This window comes from Acinonyx jubatus, chromosome C1 (genome assembly GCF_027475565.1).
Source record: "Acinonyx jubatus isolate Ajub_Pintada_27869175 chromosome C1, VMU_Ajub_asm_v1.0, whole genome shotgun sequence".
Classification (NCBI taxonomy): domain Eukaryota; kingdom Metazoa; phylum Chordata; class Mammalia; order Carnivora; family Felidae; genus Acinonyx; species Acinonyx jubatus.
In genome coordinates this window covers 190,249,363-190,270,339 of record NC_069381.1, presented here as the reverse complement: position 1 = coordinate 190,270,339, position 20,977 = coordinate 190,249,363, and the positions used below count along the sequence as shown (strand labels likewise).

Here is a 20,977-nt window from a genome sequence, read left to right as displayed (position 1 = left end):
AACGAGCATAGGGGATAAAAAGAGAGGGAGGCAAACCAAGAAACAGACTCTGAACTATAGAGAACAAACTGATGGTTACCAGAGGGGAGGTGGGTGGGGGGATGGGGATTCAGGAGTGCACCTGTGATAAGCATTGGGCATTGTATGGAAGTGTTGAATCACTACATTGTACATCTGCAACTAATATTACACTGTATGTTAATAACTGGAATTTAAATAAAAACTCAAACAAAGAAAAATAAAATATTTCTTTCTTCCCACTCAAATTCATGACTTATAATTCCTTTTCTTTTCTCCTTGACTTTCACCAGTCCTCTGTAGCATCTAGCCAAGGGTGGTGACCATGGGAGTAAAAAGACAAGGACATTATAAAGCACAGTACTTGGTAGCTGATTAGATATTAGGGGACAAACAAGTTGCTCTGACCCTGGTGCCTGGCAAAACGAGAGCTTTGCCTTGAGTTCATATATAAACAAGTATACTCGTTGATTTAACAAATAACCTCTGTTGATTTTTGGTTTCTTAAGAGTTCACGTAGATTTTTATCAGTAAAGCACCGGAACCATTCTAAAACCCTGGTGTAACCCAAGTTGAGAGGGTGTCGTATTTCCAGGTTTAGTTTTCCTGTCATTTGGATTGTTAGTGTAGGAGCTGGAGCTGCCTTAGATTCTCCAAAGGAACCTTGAGTATATGACACCCTGTGACTGTTGTTTTTTCAGTCTCAATTTTTAAAAAAGTTGAATACTAAATCATGTTGAAATGTATGTACTGAATGGTATTTTGAAAAGTATACTGTAACAGATGGCCTTTCAGGTATTGATATAGTATATAATCTGGCCATCTTTTGATCATCCATGGAATATATATCCTAGCAGGAATTAGCACAGTTGGACAAATGGCATGCCAAGTTCCTAATACCTTTTCTTTCTGTCACACTCTGGAGAACAGGCAAGATAAATCATGTTTGTATTGCTTACCAGGTGAGGGGCAGGGGTAAGCAGGGAGTACCCACTGACTATGCGTTCTCAGGCTGCGGGTAGAGAAGAGTTTTAGATATGTGGCAGTCCCCCACCCTGGTGACCATAATTCTCATGGCAAGGGGAAGGATGTGCCAACACACAAATGCACACTAGTCACAATCAGCCAAGATCTTTCAGTAAAGGTTACTTTAAAACCTTTGAAATTTGTGAGCCAAACTGAAAAATAGCCTGTTGTGTCTCCTGAAGAAATATGCCCCAAAAGCAGAGGGAGACAGTGTAGTATCTTGGCTGGAGATTTAGGGTCAGGCCAGACCTCTCTTTTAACCTTAGACTCGCATATCTGACTGCCTGGTGTACATCTCTGTTGGGATGTTCCACAGGCTCTTCAAATTCACAGTGTCCAAAAGTGACGCTCATCCTCTCATCTCCTACTCCTACTGTTCTGAAAATTAACAAGTGTTCATAAGAGTCTGGGGGCTCCTTAGAAGAAATAAAATTTAAACGGGTTTCTTTTGATGAGGTCAACTTGACGTTGTGTCTATCCCTGTCACTCTCGTAATTATAGGTTTGGTTACTGCATGATCCTGTGTTTTCTTCAGTTGATTTTTTTTCCCTAGCTCCTTTTCTGAGCTCACCTTGAGTACGAAGACTCACCAGAAGTGGTTCTTCTTCTCGTCCTCCCCTTCCTCCTCTTCTGCCTCCCTTATCCCCTCTGTTCCCTCCCATGAAAATAAACCCAAGGATCTTCTTCATTTAGGTAGGATCTCTGTGACTTCTGCTCATTTGGTGATGAATAACCAGGCTTTTGAGCCTTACTAAGGATAAATGTCACATTGAGTATAAAGCAAATCAGGTTCTGGCCTAATGAGGCCAGTGGGCAGCTGGGTGTAATACCATCTATTTCGCTGATGGGCAAGCCTGTATGAAGGTCTTCTGGTGTGTCTTCTCCTCTTCCCCCTCCTCCCCCTCCTCCCCCTTCTCCCCCTTCTCCTCCTCCCCCTCCTCCTCCCCCTCCTCCTCCCTCCTCCTCTTCCCCCCTCCTCTTCCCCCCCTCCTCTTCCTCCTCATCCTCTCCCTCCTCCCCCTCTTCCTCTTCCTCACCCCCGTCTCCTCTTCTTTTTCCTCTTCCTTCTCCCACTTCTTCCTCTTCTTCCTCCCCCTCCTCCCCTCCTCCTCCTCCTCCCCTCCTCCTCCCCCTCCTCCCCCTCCCCCTCCTCCCCCTCCCCCTTCTCCCTCTCCCCCTCCTCCTCCCCCTCCCCTCCCCCTTCTTCCCCTCCCCCTCCTCCCCCTCCCCCTCCTCCTTATCCCCCCATCTTCCCCCTGCACATCCTCCCCCTCCTCCTCTTCCTCATTCCCCATCTCTTCTTCTTTTTCCTCTTTCTTCTCCCACTTCTTCCTCTTCCTCCTCCTCCTCCTCCTCCTCCACCACCACAACCACCACAAAGCTTGAGATAGTAATAGTACTTTAAATATCTTATGTGCATTAAATGGGTTAAAAAATAGAAAGTGCTTCTCAGAACCATGTTTGGCACATTTGTAAATACCTAATAGATATCTTAAACATTTAATAATATTATTACAATTATTAATTGAATTTGAAACTCATCAATGAGAATCAGAGTAACACAACTGATGACTCCTACTTTTCCCTGGCATACCAACTGATGTGTTGCAGTAAATGGCCTCGCAATAAATATTTCTTAGATTGGCCTTCCTGAAGTGTGTTTTCTCATATTATTGATAGGTTTGTTAGTGGGAAGTAAACCATTCATTCCCTCTCTCACACTGATTTAAGATCAACTGTTTACAGTTCTCCCGGTCAATGAGGAAGGGACTGTTTCTTACCGTTTCATCCTCAGTACTTAACATGGTGCTTTGAACATAGTTTATGCTCAAATGAATTGTTTAAGATGTAAATTGAATGAAAAAGATGTAATGCTGATAAGATAAGTAACGCCAATAACCTCTTTAGCCAGTTCGTGTCATTCTAGAAAAAAACCCTCCAGCATCTTTTCTGAGGGCCTAGTGCCATCATCTAGCATTTCATACCTCGCACATCCTCTCTGTGAAGCTCTTTAGCAGCAGTGAAAAATGAAGATTTGCTTTCATCTCAAAGGCTGCCCTGCACTATCCTTGTGATAAGAGAAAATCAAACAGATACAGGTTGTAAAGCGGCCCCTGGTGTTGGCAAAATGTTGCCCTGGCCTTGGAGGAGTATTCAGATACGTCTCAGACTCCCGGGTCGCACAGGCACGGTTAAGCATTCCCCTTTGTGGAGGAACCTGACTGCTGCTTGGTGAGCACAAAGCCTGGTGCAATGATTATGCTTTGCCCTTTAGTCTTTCTGAAGCTGGCAATCATTTGAAGTAATTTTGCATCACTCCTCAACTTTTCCCTGTTCTCTGTTTCTTTACAGAAGGTGATTACTTTGGATTTGAAGATCACTTCTTCCCTAGGTTCTTGCTTGGAATATATGAGAGCAGAATCCGTCAAACGGATTAACAGCTTACTTGTCACTGTCAGAGCCAACAGCCAAGCACCAGTGCTTGTCCTCAGGGTGAGAGAGCCCATGTAGAAAGAGAAGGAAAAAAAAAAGAAACAACCAGTAGCTGTAGCAAGCACTGTGCATGATTTTAAGTTCTTTACAGCGAACAGTTTATTTAACTTATATAATATTCCTGTGATACAGACACTTTTACTGACCCCGTTTTGAGGATGATGAAACTTGAGGCACGGAAAGCTTAAGGAATGTGCGTAGAGTCCCATAGCTGGTCCTGAGCAGATCCTCGATTGGAACTCGGGCAGTCTTTCTCCAGAGTCCACACCCTTCAACACTAAGCTGGAGCTGAACACTTACCTTGGAAGCCAATCGTTCCCAGTCTCTAGAACCCTCTATTTTGAAAGCCTTGTTAGCAGTCAGGCCCTGTGGGAGTAGAGGGTGGGAAGTAGTGTAGAAGAGACTGACCTGGATGGTATTCATCGAACCCAAAGTAATCCCTCAGGAGATCACTAGCGAGGAAAAACTGAGACACACCGAAGCAGTCTAGCTAAGCAAGGATTGTTTTCTGCGTTTAACATAGTCACTAAAATACATGGACAGTGCAGCGCTGGCCAGAGTTCTTTAGGGGACCAACGAGTCCACGGAAAGAAGGCTGTAACTTTGCCTTTCATACTCCCGAACGCTGACCATACAGAAGAGCTTAAGTGAACTGACCCCCATGGGTTTATGGTAACTATGGAACGAGGGCTTTGGCATTTTGCTCCATCTTTGGCTGCCTTTTTCAGTCTTACTTAGAAGCTTGTGAATGGATGTGTTCTAGAAATTTCATTGCCTCAGGCAGAGACAGACCTAGGACAGGCTTCTTCCAAGGGAATGTTGCCAGTGCTAAGTAGATGAAGGATACCGTCAGTGGGTCCTAGGAGGCTGTTAGAGTGTGGCTTGAGTCCAGCCCAGTTAAGACCATGCGTTTTCTGAGGGCCAGATAGTAATGTCGAAAGGGTTAGGTCAGAAATCACTAAGAAGTACTAGATCTAAGGCAAGATGGCGACAGAGACAGGTTTTACCCCAGCTTTATTGAGGTATAATTGACAAAGCTGGAAGACATTTAGTGTACATCGTGATGATTTAATACACATACTCATTATGGACGGATTCCCTGTCTAGTTAATTACCACATCTGTCACCTCACATCCGAGGCAGTTTTTTCTAAAAAACTTCCAGGTAGGTCATAGAGACAAAGCTGCCTCATGGTCAGTTCCTTTCCTTACTGCCACCCCAGTGCCTGCCATGCCCTGGGCAGCTGAAGCAAGGTGTCACAGAGAAGTAGCCCTGAGAGAAGGCCCTAATCCTACTGCCAGAATGGCTCGTTGCTAGTCCTGTCATTAATCTTAGTTCTGTACAAACATGCTCTTGACCAGTACCTATGCTTAACCCTCTCTTCCTTTGCATTACGTCATCCTGTTCTTGTTCAGTGAGTAATAATAGAGCCACGGGCAGCAGGGAATGTCCTGTAGGATAAGGAAGATGGGGTCCTGATGTCATAGAATTACAATCCAAATATAAATATGTGTTAAGGTAAGAACATAAAAAGTCATGTGAACACGTGGACACTAGATATGTTGTCAAAAATGGATCACACACACGCATATACACCTATAAATGTGTACGCATAGTAGAGGAGGGTCGGTCTGTGTGGAAAGAACACTCAACTAGGACTCACTGTGCAGGTTTGGAAGAATCACTCGTCTGTTGCTTTTGATTTAACGACCTAGTGAAGCAGGTTAAATTGTCTCTAAGATCCTCCCAATTCCAAAACCGTATCATTGTAAGACGTGTTTGAACTGACCCTGACTCATGGTTCTATGGGAGCTAATTACTATAGCCAGATGGGTATTGGAAGGTTGTAATGGAATTATGGGTATGGTTGAAATTACTTAACGCAGAAGGATTTCTGTGTGCCTTGTAACTCTACTTCTGGGTGAACTGCTGTGTTTGCAATTTTAAAATCAAAAAAATTTTTTTAAAGAAATCTTTTGCATTATCTATGGAGCTCTGAAACCCAACAGACTGCCAGAATCTGACTTACTTTTCCCTCCCTGACTGTGTTCACATTTTCATCTGCTAGGCAAGGGCAGTGGTCAGCTGGGCTTTTGTTTCAGTTGGTTTCGCTGTCTGGTGACCTGGTACCTTTCCTATGCCTGTATTTTCTTGTTCTAAGTACTTGAGGAGTAGGCCTCAAGCAGAGATTTTCTTTAGAGCTAGAAAAACCATGGCAGTGTGGTTTCTTTATCTTGAGTTTTATGTTACTCTGTTTCGATTCTCTTTTTCCCCATCTTTAACTTTAAAAAAAAAAGCCAAATTTGGGACTTATACTAAAATGACTGCTTTTTCAATTATGATGTTTCTCAAAAGCCTTGGAGCCAATAGAGGTGGGAATATTCCTGTGGGCTTAGAACAAGTGAGGTCACCAGGACATGGTCTCTTGCTGAATTTATGATTCACCCTTCAGCAAGATTAGTCAGTACAAAGAAGTTGCTAAAATAGGTCACAGAAAGTTGATTTTATATGGTTGTATAGTTTCCACTGGTTACATTATTGAATGTTGGCCTGTGGCAGCTATTTGGAAACCCAACACGCCTCATCGACAGCCCATATTCTGATTCTAACATTTCTATATGGGAACTCTGAAAACGAAGTGTCTGATGTTTTCTTGTGGTTGCTCTGTTAATACAGTTTATCTTTCTTGGCTAAGGAGAACTGTAGTTACTAATTTCACAAACTGCTAGAGTTACCATCTTAAAACACAAATCTGTTCATGCTACTCTGTTCTCAAAAATGAATCATGGCTCCCCATTCTCTACAAAATCAAGTGTGTAAGTTTTATGAAGCATCCCAATCTGTCCCGATCTCACCACCCGCACCTTCTGTCACCCCGTCTATGTGCTGTTTTCGAATGTGCCGAGTACTTCCAAGTTCCTGAGCCTCTGCTTATGCACTCTCTTCATCCAGAACACCTTCCCCACCCGTTTCACTTTTCACAACCCTCCATTATCTTTCAAGGACCAATCCAAATGCTACATCCTCCCTGAGACCTTTCTATATTTTTTCAACTAAAAGTCTTTTTTTTTTTCTTTCACTGTATGTTTTCACAGCACATATCATTCTGCTGTGCATTATAGGCAATTGCTTGTATATCCATCTCCCACACTAGTTGAAAGTTTTTTTTAATTAAAAAAATTTTTTTAATGTTTATTTTTGAGAGAGAGAGACAGAGTGTGAATGGGGGAGGAGCAGAGAGAGAGGGAGACACAGAATCAGAAGCGGGCTCCAGGCTCTGAGCTGTCAGCACAGAGCCCAACATGGGGCTTGAACCCATGAACCATGAGATAATGACCTGAGCCAAAGTCGGATGCTCAACTGACTGAGCCACCCAGTTGCCCCGGTTGAAAAATTTTTGATGCTATAAACCATATCATAGAAAACTTTGTATTGTACCAAGTATGTGAGCATATGCAAAGTGTCTGGTTGAGTTTTATGTGTTGGTGCTTGGAACATCAGGACAATACTGTTTTGTTTGTTTTCCGAAATGGAAATGGCCCCTCTTTCCTTACCTTATAGCTTAAGTTGACTGAAGTTTGTTATTAATACTATCAGTGAGAGCTATCATTTAATGAGAGTTAGCTTTATGTTCAGCCCTGTGCTGAGATGTGTCAACCTACTATCTTATTTAATATTCATAATAGTTGAATATGATAGATGATATTCTGATTTCACAAATGATGAAACTGAATCTTAGAGAAGTTGACCTCACCCAAAGCTATACAGTATGTGATGGGGCTAGGACTCCAAGCCAGTCCTAACACTAGAGGCCACACATAACCACTCAACAATGCTGTCTGTCTCTCAAGCATGAGGAGGGTTAGGTCATTCCCTCCACCATAAATAAACACAGTGTGATCTAGACTCCAAGTTTGGAGGTTAGAGTTTTCTACTCTGAGCTTGCACACTTTGAATATAACCTTGGCCAAGTCATTTTGCTTCCTGGGATCTCTTTCCAAATCTGCTAAATCAGTTAAGAATATTTTCAGAAAAGGGGTGCCAGGGTGGCTCAGTCAGTTAAGCATATGACTTCAGCTCAGGTCATGATCTGATGGTTTGTGAATTTGAGCCCCACATCGGTCTCTGTGTTGACAGCTTGGAGCCTGGAGCCTACTTTGGATTCTGTGTCTCCCTCTCTTTCTGCCCCTCCTCTGCTCGCACTGTGTCTTGTTCTCCCTCAAAAAAAAAAAAAAATCTAAAAACATTTTAAAAAAAGAATATTTTCAAGAGCAATTAATAGCATATACAACTAAAAGTAGCCTAAGTAATATGACCATTTGTCATCTTATGTTTTCATCTATCTAACAGGTAACTATGGAACACTTAGTGAATATCAGGTACTATAAACAATAGACACTTAAGAAGACCTGATGTGTCATCAGGGATCCAGGCACTTTCCATCTTTTTTCTCAGCTATTCTCAGTATATTGGTAATGTCTCTTCTTTCCCTTCGTAGGTACAAGATAGCCACAGCAGTCCCAAGTGTCACTTTCTTATACATCAATAGCCAAAGTCAGGAAGGGAAAACAGGGCACCCCCTCTGGGTCTCTTTCCCAGTAGGCCCCAATAGCACCCCCTAAGTAGCGAGGGTCACATGCTCACCCCTAAAGCAATCTCTGGCAAAGGAAAATAACATTTCTGTGATTGGCTTAAACAAATCTTGCTCCTTTCCACGGGGTAGGGGAGAGGACATCTCCTCTGAGCATCTCCCATCATACCTGAGCAAGATTAGGTTCTGTTGGTAAAGAATCAGGAGGACTAGTTAAGGAGGTGAGTAGCTGACAAGTTCTACCTCAGATGGGATCAGGCTAAGAGATTTCTTATCACTTCTGGCTCTAAGTTTCTCTGATTCTAGTATGTTACCCAAAGATACAGTAATGAAATGCCATTTACCTTAAAATCTGCTGGCCTAAATATTGGAGATTCTTTTCTACTTAATTCCTATAGAGTGAAAAACCCACTGTGGCAATGAGTGAGCATATCTTGAAAGTTGGTTTGGAATCGTTTTCTGAGTCACAAAGTTCTTCTTCTTCTTCTTTTTTCTTTTCAATTTTAGTTAACATACAGTGCAAAATTAGTTTGAGGAGTAGAATTCAGTGAATCATCACTTACATTATTTACACCCAGTGTTCATCACAATAAGTGCTCTCCTTAATACCTGTCACCCATCAAGCTTGTCTCCCACCCACCTCCCTCCATCAACCTTGAGTTTATTTCTATTAAGTCTCTTGTGACTGTTTCACTCTCCTCTCCACCCTGTTCACATATATTCATCTATTTGTTTCTTAAATTCCACATATGAGTGAAATCATATGGTATTTGTCTTTCTCTGATTGACTTATTTCACTTAGCATAATACATTCAAGCTCCATCCATGTCGTTGAAAATGGCAAGATTTCATTCTTTTTGATGAATGAGTAATATTCCACCATATATATGTATATGATATATATATACATGTATATGTGATACATATATATATATATATATATGTGAGATATATATATCACATCTTCTTTATCCATTCATCAGTGGGTGGACAGCTAGATTCTCTCCATAGTTTGGCTATTTTTGATAATGCTGCTATAAACATTGGGGTGCATGTACCCCTTTGAATCTGTAATTTTGTATCCTTTGGGTAAATACCTAATAATGTAATTTCTGGGTCATAGAGTAGTTCTGTTTTTAACTTTTTGAGGAACCTCCATACTGTTTGTCCAGAGTGGCTGCGCCAATTTGCATTCCCACCAGCAGTGCAAGAGGATTCCCCTTTCTCCACATCCTCGCCAACATTCGTTGTTTCTTGTGGTGTTAATTTTAGCCATCCTGACAGGTATAAGTGGTATCTTACCATGGTTTTGAATTGTATTTTCCTGATGATGAGTGATATTGAGCATCTTTTCATGTGTCTGTTAGCCATCTGGATGTCTTCTTTGGGAAAGTGTCTATTCATGTCTTCTGCCCATTTCTTAACTGGGTTGTTTGTTTTTGGGTGTTGAGTTTGATAAGTTCTTCTAGATTTTGGATACTAACCCTTTGTCAGATATATTATTTGCAAATATCTTCTCCCATTCTGTAGGCTGCCTTTTAGTCTTACTGATTGTTTCCTTCACTATGCAGAAGCTTTTTATCTTGATGAAGTCCCAATAGTTCATGTTTGCTTTTGCTTCTCTTGCCTTCGGCGACATGTCTCATAAGAAGTTTCTCTGGCTGAGGTCGAAGAGGTTGCTACCTGTGTTCTCTAGGATTTTGATGGTTCCTGTCTTACATTTAGGTCTTTCATCCATTTTGAATTTATTTTTGTGTATGGTGTAAGAAGGTGGTCCAGTTTCATTCTCCTGCATGACTATCTTTTTTCCTTTGGGATGTCCTTCCTGCTTAGTTGACTATAAAGATGTGGGTCCCTTTCTGGGTTTTCTGTTCTGTTTCACTGATCTATGTGTCTGTTTTTGTGCCTGTACCATACAGTCTTGATGACTACAGCTTTGTAATATAGCTTGAAATCCGGAATTGTGATGCCTTCAGTTTTGTTTTTCTTTTTCAGTATAACTTTGGCTATTTGGGGTCCATCCAAATTTTAGGACTGTTTGTTCTAGCTCTGTGAAAAATGCTGGTGGTATTTTGATAGAGATTACATTAAATGTGTAGATTGCTTTGGGTAGTATAGACATTTGGACAGTGTTTGTTCTCCCCATCCATGAGCCTGGAATGCTTTTCATTTCTTTGTGGGTCACAAGGTTCTTAAAGACTAGGGATTACCCTTGTCACAGAAGGCAGAAAGCCTCGGCATTTACGAAGTTGGGTCTGTGACCTAAGTTCACACTTAGATCTCTAAATTCACACTTAGAAGTGAAATTGACCAGGACTGCATGGACTAATGCTCTATCACTGTTGCCCATAGCAAAGAAGTTAGATGGAGAAGATCCCAAAGTTGCTATGTCTGTCTAGTGAATATGTAGCCAGATATGTTACACGTCTCTTTCTGCTAGCATCTGCACAGATAATACACCTTTTTCCCTAAGTTTATTATGAAGGAAGAGCAAATGGGATAGACTCCTTTACCCATGAAGAAAGGTCTCCAAAGTAGCTCTCAGAAAAGACATTACTTGAGTCTACTTCATTTCTACCAGAATTAGTTTGTTAACAAGTATCTGTGAGCTATCACTAAGTGTTGGCCTGTGGAGCATATTTCAAATGTATAAGACACAGCCCCTCTCTGGTTCCTATGGTATCATTCTCTTCATATTCTTTGCTATGGACAGTGGCAGTGTCCTGACTAATGTGGATCCTATTAATGTCACTTCTCCTGTGTGCCTGCAATGAGGAGTACAAAGACCTAAAATTACTGAAAACATTTCTCCCTAGTTTCTGACTTAAACACAGTTGAGTACTATAACATGAAACAAATAGACTTGGAAAACTGTGTTTTGTTAACTAGGAATATTAAAAAAAAGAGAGATGTGATTATAATCTAGAATATCAGAGAAATCTTCATTGAGGAAAGGATGCTTCAGCTGAGCATAGAGGGGTGAACACAAAACCAAGGTGGAGGTGAACACAGCGTGTGTGTGGGATGGCCAGGAGACTAAGCCAGGACAGAGCTCCATTTCTGAGAGTTGTAGTCCAAGGTCATGGAGGACTTGCAAAGCCAAACAACTAGACTTAATGTGATATGTTTAGCAAAGAAGCATTTGAAAATTACTTGAAAGTCAAGATTAAAAGGGTATTTTATAAAACGTCAGTAAGTTGACAGGGCTGCAGGGTAGTGGGGGTAGGGAGCCAGAAACCTCCCCTCCTGTAGCTTTCATGTCTATGTAAAGGGATATCAGACTAACGTTTTTGGCCTCTCTCCCTACCTTTGCACACTCCAACCCTAGGGAGGAGCAATTTATGGGTAAATTTAGGAGAGGAACTAGGTGTGTATAATTCAGCCTCTCTCATAGGAAGCACTGATTCCTGGTCTCTTCCTCCAAACCTGCTCCTCCACCCATCAGCCTTTCATAGGCAGTCCCCCAGGAGGGGAAGCTTGTAGTGATCAGTGCTGCTTGTGACTCAGAGGTAAGTGTGTATAATCCTAGGGCTCAGTTTTGTAGGACAACCCTAAGCTGCCTCCTCCCAACTGGCTGATGTTTTGATCTCCACGTGTCTGACAATGTCCGTCAATCTCAGTTGGTTTAAAACTCGGGTGATGAGGGGGATGCTATTTATTGGTTCCCCACAGGCCCCCACTATATAGAATGGATTGGTAGATGGAAAGAAAGGAAGGGATTGAAACCAACTAGAAGGCTCTGCCAGTCCTCATGCTGTGACTCAACTTAGGGTGGCTGTGGCCCAAGAGAAAGTGAGACTTGTGAAAAGAAAAAGAAGGGCTGTAACTGGGCCATAGATCTGTTGACAGGTTCTGTGTCTGAATTATTTGGTGTCTCCACAGATTCTAGTAGATTCCTTTATACATACGTTCGCAAATATTTATGGAGCCAGCCACCGAGTATACAGGAGTACTAGAGATATGCAGGTCCCTGCCCTCAAGGAAAATGAGAGAGTTCTTTGAGTGAAATAAAGCGAGGTGTAAGATAGAGAGGGGGCTCCATAAACTGGTAAAGGCTGGCCTCACTGGTGATGGCATCTTACGAGGAAAAACTGAGGGAGGCACGTAAGTTAGTGGGGCGGGGTAGAGAAGTTACAAATGGGGGATTTAACAACCTCAGAGTTCCCGAGGCTACCATACACTCAACTTATTTAAAGAACATAAAAGGGTGTGGCTGAAATGTGAGAAAGGGATGTGAGATGATGTGAGATGAAGTCAGGTTAATAATCAGAGGCCAGATTGTGTGGAACAGGAAGGAGGTATACACATTGTAAGAATTTGAAATCTGCAGGAAAGAGGCAGATTGAGCCATACGAAAAATAGGATCAAGTGAATGCTTTTTTTTTTTAATTTTTTAAAAACATTTTTTTATTTTTGAGAGATGGAGAAAGACAGAGTATGAGCAGGGGAGGGGCAGAGAGAGAGAGAGGGACACCCAGAATTCGAAGCAGGCTCCAGGCTCTGAGCTGTCAGCACAGAGCCCGACACGGGGCTTATACTTACAAACCGCGAGATCATGACCTGAGCTGAAGTCGGACGCTTAACCGACTGAGCCACCCAGGCGCCCTGTGAATGCTTTTTTAGTAGATATAGTCCTCAGAATATTGGAAGACAGGAGGAAAACACATTAGTGGAGGGATAATATTTCAATGTTAGTTAGAGGAGAAGAGAGTCTGAAGAAGTGGGAAAGGATTAGGGACCGAGTAGAGGTGGAAGGCTTATCTTTAACAGCGAGACAAGAAGACTCTTCCTTTGAGACTGGACGGCTAAAATAGGAAACAAGTATTAAATACTCACCATGTATCAGGCACTGTTCTAAGAGCTACTCATTTCTTTCTCACAGCAGGACAATGGGGTAGGTGCTCTTATTATAGCCCATCTTAAAGATGACAAAACTGGGACTCAGGTTAAGTAATTGTCCCATGGTCACACAGCCAGGAAGGGCAGAATTATGATTTCAATTTAGGCTTATTGGCTCTAGCACCGGTGGCCTTAACCACCGTCCTCTTCTGTAGCACTTGTGCAAGACCTTGATTAGTGTAATGCCAACATGAAGCCAAGCATAGTATATATGAAGGAGCTCCTGCAGTGCACAAAGGATGAGGCAGTGGGATTAGGTGTTTGGGAAGAGTAAAAGAGGTGTGGAAAAAGTGTTCTGGGGGTTGTGTGTGGGATTCACCGAAATGAATAAAAGAATAAATTGTCAGGATGAAAGATAGGATAGAAATTGAGCAACATGAGTCTCTGTTTGGTGCTACGGTCTGAATATTTGTGTCACTCCCCAAGTTCATATGTTGAACTCCTATCTCCTGAAGTGATGATATTAGGAGACATGGCCTTTGATAGGTGCATAGGTCATGAGGGTGGAACCCCCATGAATGGTATTCATGTTCATTTTTAAGACCCAAAAGGCTCCCTAGGCATTCCACGACAAAAGAAATGTAATGTATCTGCCCGATTTTGAAAGGCAATCCTTTTAGGTTTGTCTTAGTGTTATTCTGAAGGATTATGGGTACCCTCCATTCACACTCTACTTTGGCTTTCTTCCACATTTATTGATCTTGTTGTAAGAATTTAAATATTTCCTTAAAATTTGCCTAAATAACTTTGATTTGCAATATTGGCACTACATTGGGTTTTTGAGTTCTTTGAAAACATTAAAGTGTTGCTCTTTGTCTCTCACTGCAACCATGGTCTGACCTTTGGAATCCTATTCTTGTGACTTCATTCATTGTGCGGACTCAGGCAGTCCAGGTTTTCTCAGGAAACCAGATTACCTAAACGTTTCTTTCATTTATTGTAATCTGGGGTATGGTGGTTTTTAAAAAGATAAAATTTCAGGGGCCCTTGGGTGGCTCACTTGGTTGAGTGTCCAACTCTGGGTTTCGGCTCAGGTCACGATCTCACGGTTCATGGGTCCGAGCCCCGCGTCCAGCCCCACGTCGGGCTCTGCGCTGTCAATGCAAAGGCTGCCTGGGATTCTCTCTCTCTCACCCTCTCTCTCTGCCCCTCCCCTGCCTGTATTCTTACTCTCTGTCTTAAAAAATAAATAAATAAATAAACTTAAAAAAAGAATTGCATAAAGTAACCAAAATGAAAGCACATAACCATTTCATAATTATATAAGCAAATATAATATACCTATAATTATTATTTATATTATTATTACATATATATCATGTCTAAGGGCTTCATACCAAATCGCATACAGTCTGGGCAAGAGGATTGCGGGTGCTGGGTTATGGAGGCAGAAACTTTTTGTTGTTGCTTTTTACATTTCTTTCTGATTTTTTGAATAATTTTATTAAATAATGTAGTGCATATGTGACAAATGTGAAATAGCATCTGAAACCTGAGTCATCAGAGTAGTGCAGCCATAGAGTATTGGAGGCTCAGAGGAAGACAATTGTTTTCAACTAGAGGGGATGAAGGTCTTCAGGAATAGGTGAGATTTTTGTACCGGCCCTCACGTGGGAGGAAAGAACGGACAAGCAGAGGCAAGGGGAGATCTAGGCAGGGAGGTCAGTGGGAGAACATGCACGAAGGTTGGGAGGGACGAGTTGTAGAAACAACATCGGGTCACCTGGCTGAAATATGAAGGAGTGGAGAAAAGTGCCTGCATCGTGTGAAAGCTCACTGAGGAAAGTCATAACAGAGGGATCAGGCTAACATCTTCTGAACCTCCTGATCCATCCTAATACCCTTAGAAGTGGAACAGCCACCTGTGACATATTCTTGCCAAAAAAAAAAAAAAATCTAAATGAACCTCAAGGTCTAAACAGCAGTTGACAGAAAACATGGGAAACGGAGGAACATTTAAACAATACTGTGAGGATACACCAAGTCCAGGATGTGAGAAGTTCTACAGGACAAATGAACTAATTTCTTCAATAAATACGTGGCATGAAAAAAAAAAAAAGGAGAAAAAGAGAACTGTTATAGATTTAAAGAGATTTAAAACACACATCAACCAAATCAGTGTGTGAGCCTCAGTTGAACAAACCATCCATATAAAGAAATTTTTTGAGACAATCTGGGAAAATTAGATACAGAGTAGGTATTAGATGAGGAATTATTCATGTTATTGGGTGTGAAAATGCTGTGTGTGTGTGTGTGTGTGTGTGTGTGTGTGTGTGTATTAAAGTTTTATCTGTTAGATTAGAGATACCGCTGAAGTATTTATAGTAGAAATGATAAACTTTAAGCAATTTCCTTTCAAATATTCCAGCCAAAAAACCAAAACAAAAAACAATAAAAAGCCAGAGCTGGAGGGGGTGGGGGATATGAAAAGAAGAATAGCAGAAACTTGTTGTTTGAAGCTGAGGGATAGGTCCGTGGTTGTTTATTTTAGTTTTCTACATGCTTTCAAGTGTGTTTGAAATTTTCCATAATCAAATGTTTTAAGGAGTTTGAACTTTACTGTGTAGCACCAGGAAAGCTGTGAATGGTTTTGGGCTGAGAAGGGGGCACAGGAAGGGCTGAGTGGCCCTGGTGACAGTGTGGGAGATGGCCAGGGGGAAGGCGGATGAGAGGTGCGAGCTCATTTAAGACCTTGATTAGGTCTTAAAGGTACAACTTTCCAGTTGTAAATTAAAAAAGTCATGGGGCTGGAAGGTACAGCATGGCAGCTATAGTTAATAACACTGCACTGCATGTTTGAAAGTTGCTAAGAGAATAAATCTCAAAAGTTCTCATCACGAGAAAAAAATGTTTTGTAACGAGGTATGCTGACGGATCTTAACTGGACTTACCGTGGTGATCATTTCACAATATACGTAAATATCGAATCATTACGTTGTACACCTGAAACTAATATGATGTCGTATGTCAGTTATATCACGGTATTAAAAAACACCCAAACAAACCTTAATTAAGGTGGTGGCCATGAGAACGGAAACTTTTTTGAGAACAGATAGAGGAAATAATAGCAAAAGAGGAACTCTGGTACGTTGGGGGTACAGAAGTGAATCAGGTGCATTGTGTGGAAAATTCCCTTCTTCCTCTTCAGTAAATAGCAATCTTTGTCCTTAAACCACTGCACTGGTATTATAGGACGAAGAGAAGAGGAAGAAGGGGTCTTCACTAGAGGAACTGAACAGGCTCTTCATGCTCCAAAGTGGAAAGCAAGGGGGAAAGGAAGAGTTCTGGGTTTGGGTTTGGGTTTTTGTTTTTCTCTCCCTTTTTCACAAGGAATTACTCTCATGGTTTCAGTATGAAATTTTTTGGGTCCAGTGATTCATTTTGATCATCCTTTCCTGTTTTACTGAGGAAATGGTTATAATCATTGTCAGCGGTCCCATCTGAATCATTTATGATATTAGTTAAGATAGATATTATTCATTTGTGAAATTGAACACTTTACAATAATGTGTGTGAGGTTAATTAAATGAGTTGAAATGATACAGTCTGGGGAAATAAAAGTTGAACTATAAGTTAATGAAAGCTTAGATTTAAATACATACCTTCTGATTTGTCAGTAGCACAAATATTAAAAATAAACTTCAGATAGAAATAGAAAGTAGCAATTATTAGAGATTAAAGAGAAATGGTAGTTCTCTGGCCCTCTACAACTCAAAGAAAATTAACACTTCACACAGGAAATATTGGTGAGGTCTGATATAAACAGGCCCTCCGGAGTGGAATACGCACCCCAGAGGATAGTTTCCTGATCACGTTTGCTCTCTTCTTCTTGATTTTTCTTTCTCAAGAAATTAACACTACAAACTGCAGCCTGTAAGGATGAACCATTTCCTGTGACCAACACCAGTCTTTTCTGTCTCAATTTAATGTACCTATTTAAGGAGGGCTGAGACAGGTGGGGGGGAAAGTCTGGAAATACAATGAATTCTTTACCCTTACTCTGCATCAAGAAGGTGAGGGGACTTTGGAAATTCCCGGGAAGGATTTCCCATCCAGTCCACCCAAGTCAGAAAGAGGTGAGATTTTAGTGCAGGTTTGCTGCTGACTTGGGCCCAATTAAAGCAGAATTTCTTTCTTTCTTTTTTTTTTTTTTAATGTTTATTTATTTTTGAGACAGAGAGAGACAGAGCATGAGCGGGGGAGGGGCAGAGAGAGAGGGAGACTCAGAATCCGAAGCAGCCTCCAGGCTCCGAGCTGTCAGCACAGAGCCTGACGCGGGGCTCGAACTCAAAGACCGTGAGATCATGACCTGAGCTGAAGTCAGACACTTAACCGACGGAGCCACCAAGGTGCCCCTAAAGCAGAATTTCTAATTCATGCTAGCTGTTGTAAAAAGCTCTCAGGAAGGAAAGAAAAGGAGAGAAAAATTGCTAGCTAAAAGCAAGAAAGATGGTTTTATTTTGCTCAGGGATGCATAGCTGAGCCACTGGGTCACAGGACAGATGGGGGTGGAGGAACACATGGTTACAAGTCTTATTATGGAAAAGCTCGAACTACCATCAGCGCTTGATGGAAATGAGTGGGGGAGAGGTAGCAGCAGTGTCTCTAACAGCACTGCCTCCCTTATTACATTATCCAAAAAGATAGATAACTGAGAATAGGCATCCATTATCTCTCTCTACAAAGGGATTAGTGTGGGTTGCAAGAAATTAATGGCTTTTGAGTTATCACAGAAATACTAATGAATGTCAGGACCAGAGATGTAAAGCAGGTAAAATTGGCTTTTCTCTGCCTTATTTCTCTCCTTTTCTTTTTTGGTTTGCTATTTTAAGATCTGGATCTGTGTTGGGTTTATTTCTTTACTTTTTATTTTTTCCCTTCAGCCAAGATCAGAAACCATGCCCTTTGGGAGTGTGATTTGTCTTCTTTAGGGAATGACTGCGTTAGTTTATGACTGTCTGCAGTGTGTATCAGCAAGAGATTTAGAAACATCTCAGAAATGAAAATCTCTGTCAGGGAAGAGTGCTGCCTCTTGCATGGATGTCATTTGCATGCCTGATAAAAATATCAGGAAGTCTCCCAAGTCACAGTTGCCTTCTATTAAGGAACTAAACTTGTAGACATTGCAGCTAATCGTTGATTAAAGATGGCACAACCAGATAAACTTGTGAAACAGGGGAAGAGAAAGGAATTATATCTACTATATGCTGGGCGTTGTGCTACAAGCTTTATTTCTCATTTAATAAGTACTTTCTAAGAGCCTGCTATGTAGTAGGCATTGTACTCTGTGTTGTAAAAAAGGATGAAAAGACAGACCTCTCCTCTTTCCTCAGTGGAGCTTATAGTCCAATGGGGAGGACAGACTTTTTTAAAAACTTCAAAATTGTATTTGTTCAAAAATTTAAATAAACTGTTATAATACAGCCTGACAAGAGTCCATCAAAGAGGAATAATAGGGATACCTGATACTGACCCGGGGTGTGTGTGTGTGTGTGTGTGTGTGTGTGTGTGCGCGCGCGTGTGTGCAGATGAGGGGTTGAGGGAATCGGGACAGGGTCTGTTCCTGGAAGACAGGATGGCTAAGTGAAGGGTAAGTGTGTGGTAGCTAGTGGAAGCAGTAGGAAGGAGCACTGTAAGCAGGCGGTAACAGTATAAGCGCAGTCAGGCTCAGAGGTGAGAGAGAACTGAGGCCTAAAACATGGGCTGGTTGAGTCCAGCCCGGGGAACTGGTTACAAGACAGAAGGCTCATGAACTGGCCTTGAAGACTAACGGGGGTATCTGAGAAACAGGAGTTTATGAGAAGCATACTTCATGCTCTGTCCTCTCCACGGGCGGTTCCTGGCTTGACTAAAACCCAAACAATGTGTATTAGCAAGGAGTTAGGTCAAGAGATAGGAGGAATATTCGTTCTCATGTATTTGGTTTTCTGTAGAATATTACCTAGAAAACATGAAATCCTGGTGAAGTGCCAATTATTTCATGGACCCGTGGGGGAGAGTCACAGTTTTCCACACAGACCTCCGCATGTCACACTGACATTGCAGACCGCCCCCCACCAATACTTAATCTTATGCTCATAATTCCACCCTAGGTAGGCTATTGTGGACCTGAGATTTCCCCCCAATTACATCTTGTGAATTGTACTGTCTTGGAATTGTACTACCTCTACTGTGTTTAGTTTGAACCAGAAGGATGTCATTCCCTGATCTCTGGTTTCTTACACCTGCCTTATCGTCTCCTTGAGTTCATTCGTATCGATGAATTAATACATGGCTTCTTTTGTTTTTCCTTTCTAGAACACAAGCAAGCATTCCCAAATATTCTGAAGAAGGGGTACCTGGAGATCAGGAAGGACCATGACAGTTACTGGCAGAGCTGTTACGCAGAACTCTCACCCTACAACTTATCCTTCTACAGCCTAGACAGCAGTGGCAATCAAGCCCTCTATGCCACCTGTCAGCTTTCACACTTCCAGAGCATTTCCGTGTTGGGCAACCTTGAGGCCAGGCTGGTGGATACTGTTCTGTATGACAACACTCAGCTCCAGTTAAAGGCAGAGTCACCGTGGGAGGCTTTGGACTGGGGGCAGAAGCTTTGGGAAGTCGTGCACGCCACGGTGCCTGGTTACGTGGGAAGGCAGGATGAGCTGGCAAACTCCCCAGGACTTGGTCATCACGCTGACTGTACACAGAACCATTGTTTACAGAAGAAATCCAGTGAGCTGCTCGCACCATCACCTGTCTTGGAGAGCCCCAAACAATACCAAAACATCATCAAATCAGGGACGCTGTACAGGCTAACCGTCCAAAACAACTGGAAGGCATTTACTTTTGTGCTGAGCAGGGCCTACCTTATGGCTTTCCATCCCGGCAAGCTAGATGAGGATCCCCTGCTAAGCTACAATGTGGACGTGTGTCTGGCTGTCCAGATGGACAACCTAGATGACTGTGACTCTTGCTTTCAAGTCATTTTCCCCCAAGATGTCCTCCGCCTCCGTGCAGAGACCCGGCAGAGGGCTGAGGAGTGGATGGAGGCTCTGAAAACAGCGGCCAATGTGGCGAGGAGTTCAGAGCAAAACCTGCAGGTCACCCTGAGGAGCAGACCCAAGGATCAGATGGGCAGGCATGAACTCAGGAAGAACAAGCGTCAGTCTGTGACCACCAGCTTCCTCAGCATTCTGACAACCTTGTCTCTGGAACGAGGACTCACTGCTCAGAGTTTCAAATGTGCAGGTATGAAGCAAATTTTTAGTCTAAAGCTCCCTAAAGAACAACCTGAATCCTGCAATTGGAATTCACTATAAAAATCCCCTCGATGGGCTAGTCACATGTACCTCTTGTTTGAAAAGCATCTCTCCTTCAAGGAGTTTCCTACCGTAAAACGTCTGTCTATCTTCATGCCATGCTGGTGAAGTCAGTAGAAGGAGATAGGCTATACGCCGCTGAGTCCAAATGACTTAGCCGAAGCATAACCAGACTAGAATCTAGGCTTCTTGCCTCTGCTGTGATTCCATTTCCTCTGTCTTTTTAAATAAAGGTCACTGGGAATGTGAATGTCACCAATTGTCTCACAAGAGATATTCAGACCCAAAAGCTGACTGCTGACACTTCTTACCGAAAAAACAAAACAAAACAAAACAAAACAAAAACAAAAAAAAACCGTCTATAGCCAGTAACTGTCATTGATCATGACCTTGTCAAATCCTGTTAAGGAAGAATCTAAAGTCAGCCCTGACAGAAAATCTGGAGGTGACTAACAGCAGGGTAGATGATGATTCAGCAGATGACCTCTGAGTCATGATGGGCCTGTGCCTCATCCTGGGGAAGCCCAGGGCTTCTGAAACTGCTATGGAAGGGTGAGACACAAAGTAGAGTTGAAGGCCAATTATCTGTTATTTCTTAAAACCCTATTACTGCTTCTCTCTCCTACTTCTCTCCTACTTCCCTTTC

At 42.1% G+C, this 20,977-nt stretch overlaps 1 protein-coding gene across 9 annotated transcripts in view; it reads left to right on the top strand.

The window, feature by feature from the left end:
* PLEKHM3 (pleckstrin homology domain containing M3) overlaps positions 1–20,977 on the top strand; it is a 195,682-nt gene that overhangs the window by 25,016 nt on the left and 149,689 nt on the right. For all 9 annotated transcript variants that reach the window (XR_008295538.1, XM_027052332.2, XM_027052338.2 and 6 more), the window contains one exon: positions 19,325–20,260. Coding sequence is in view for 8 of the 9 variants with exons in the window: in XM_027052332.2 (XP_026908133.1) it covers positions 19,325–20,260 (936 nt within the window). In the remaining variant the exon portion in view is untranslated. The remainder of the gene's footprint in view (positions 1–19,324; positions 20,261–20,977) is intronic.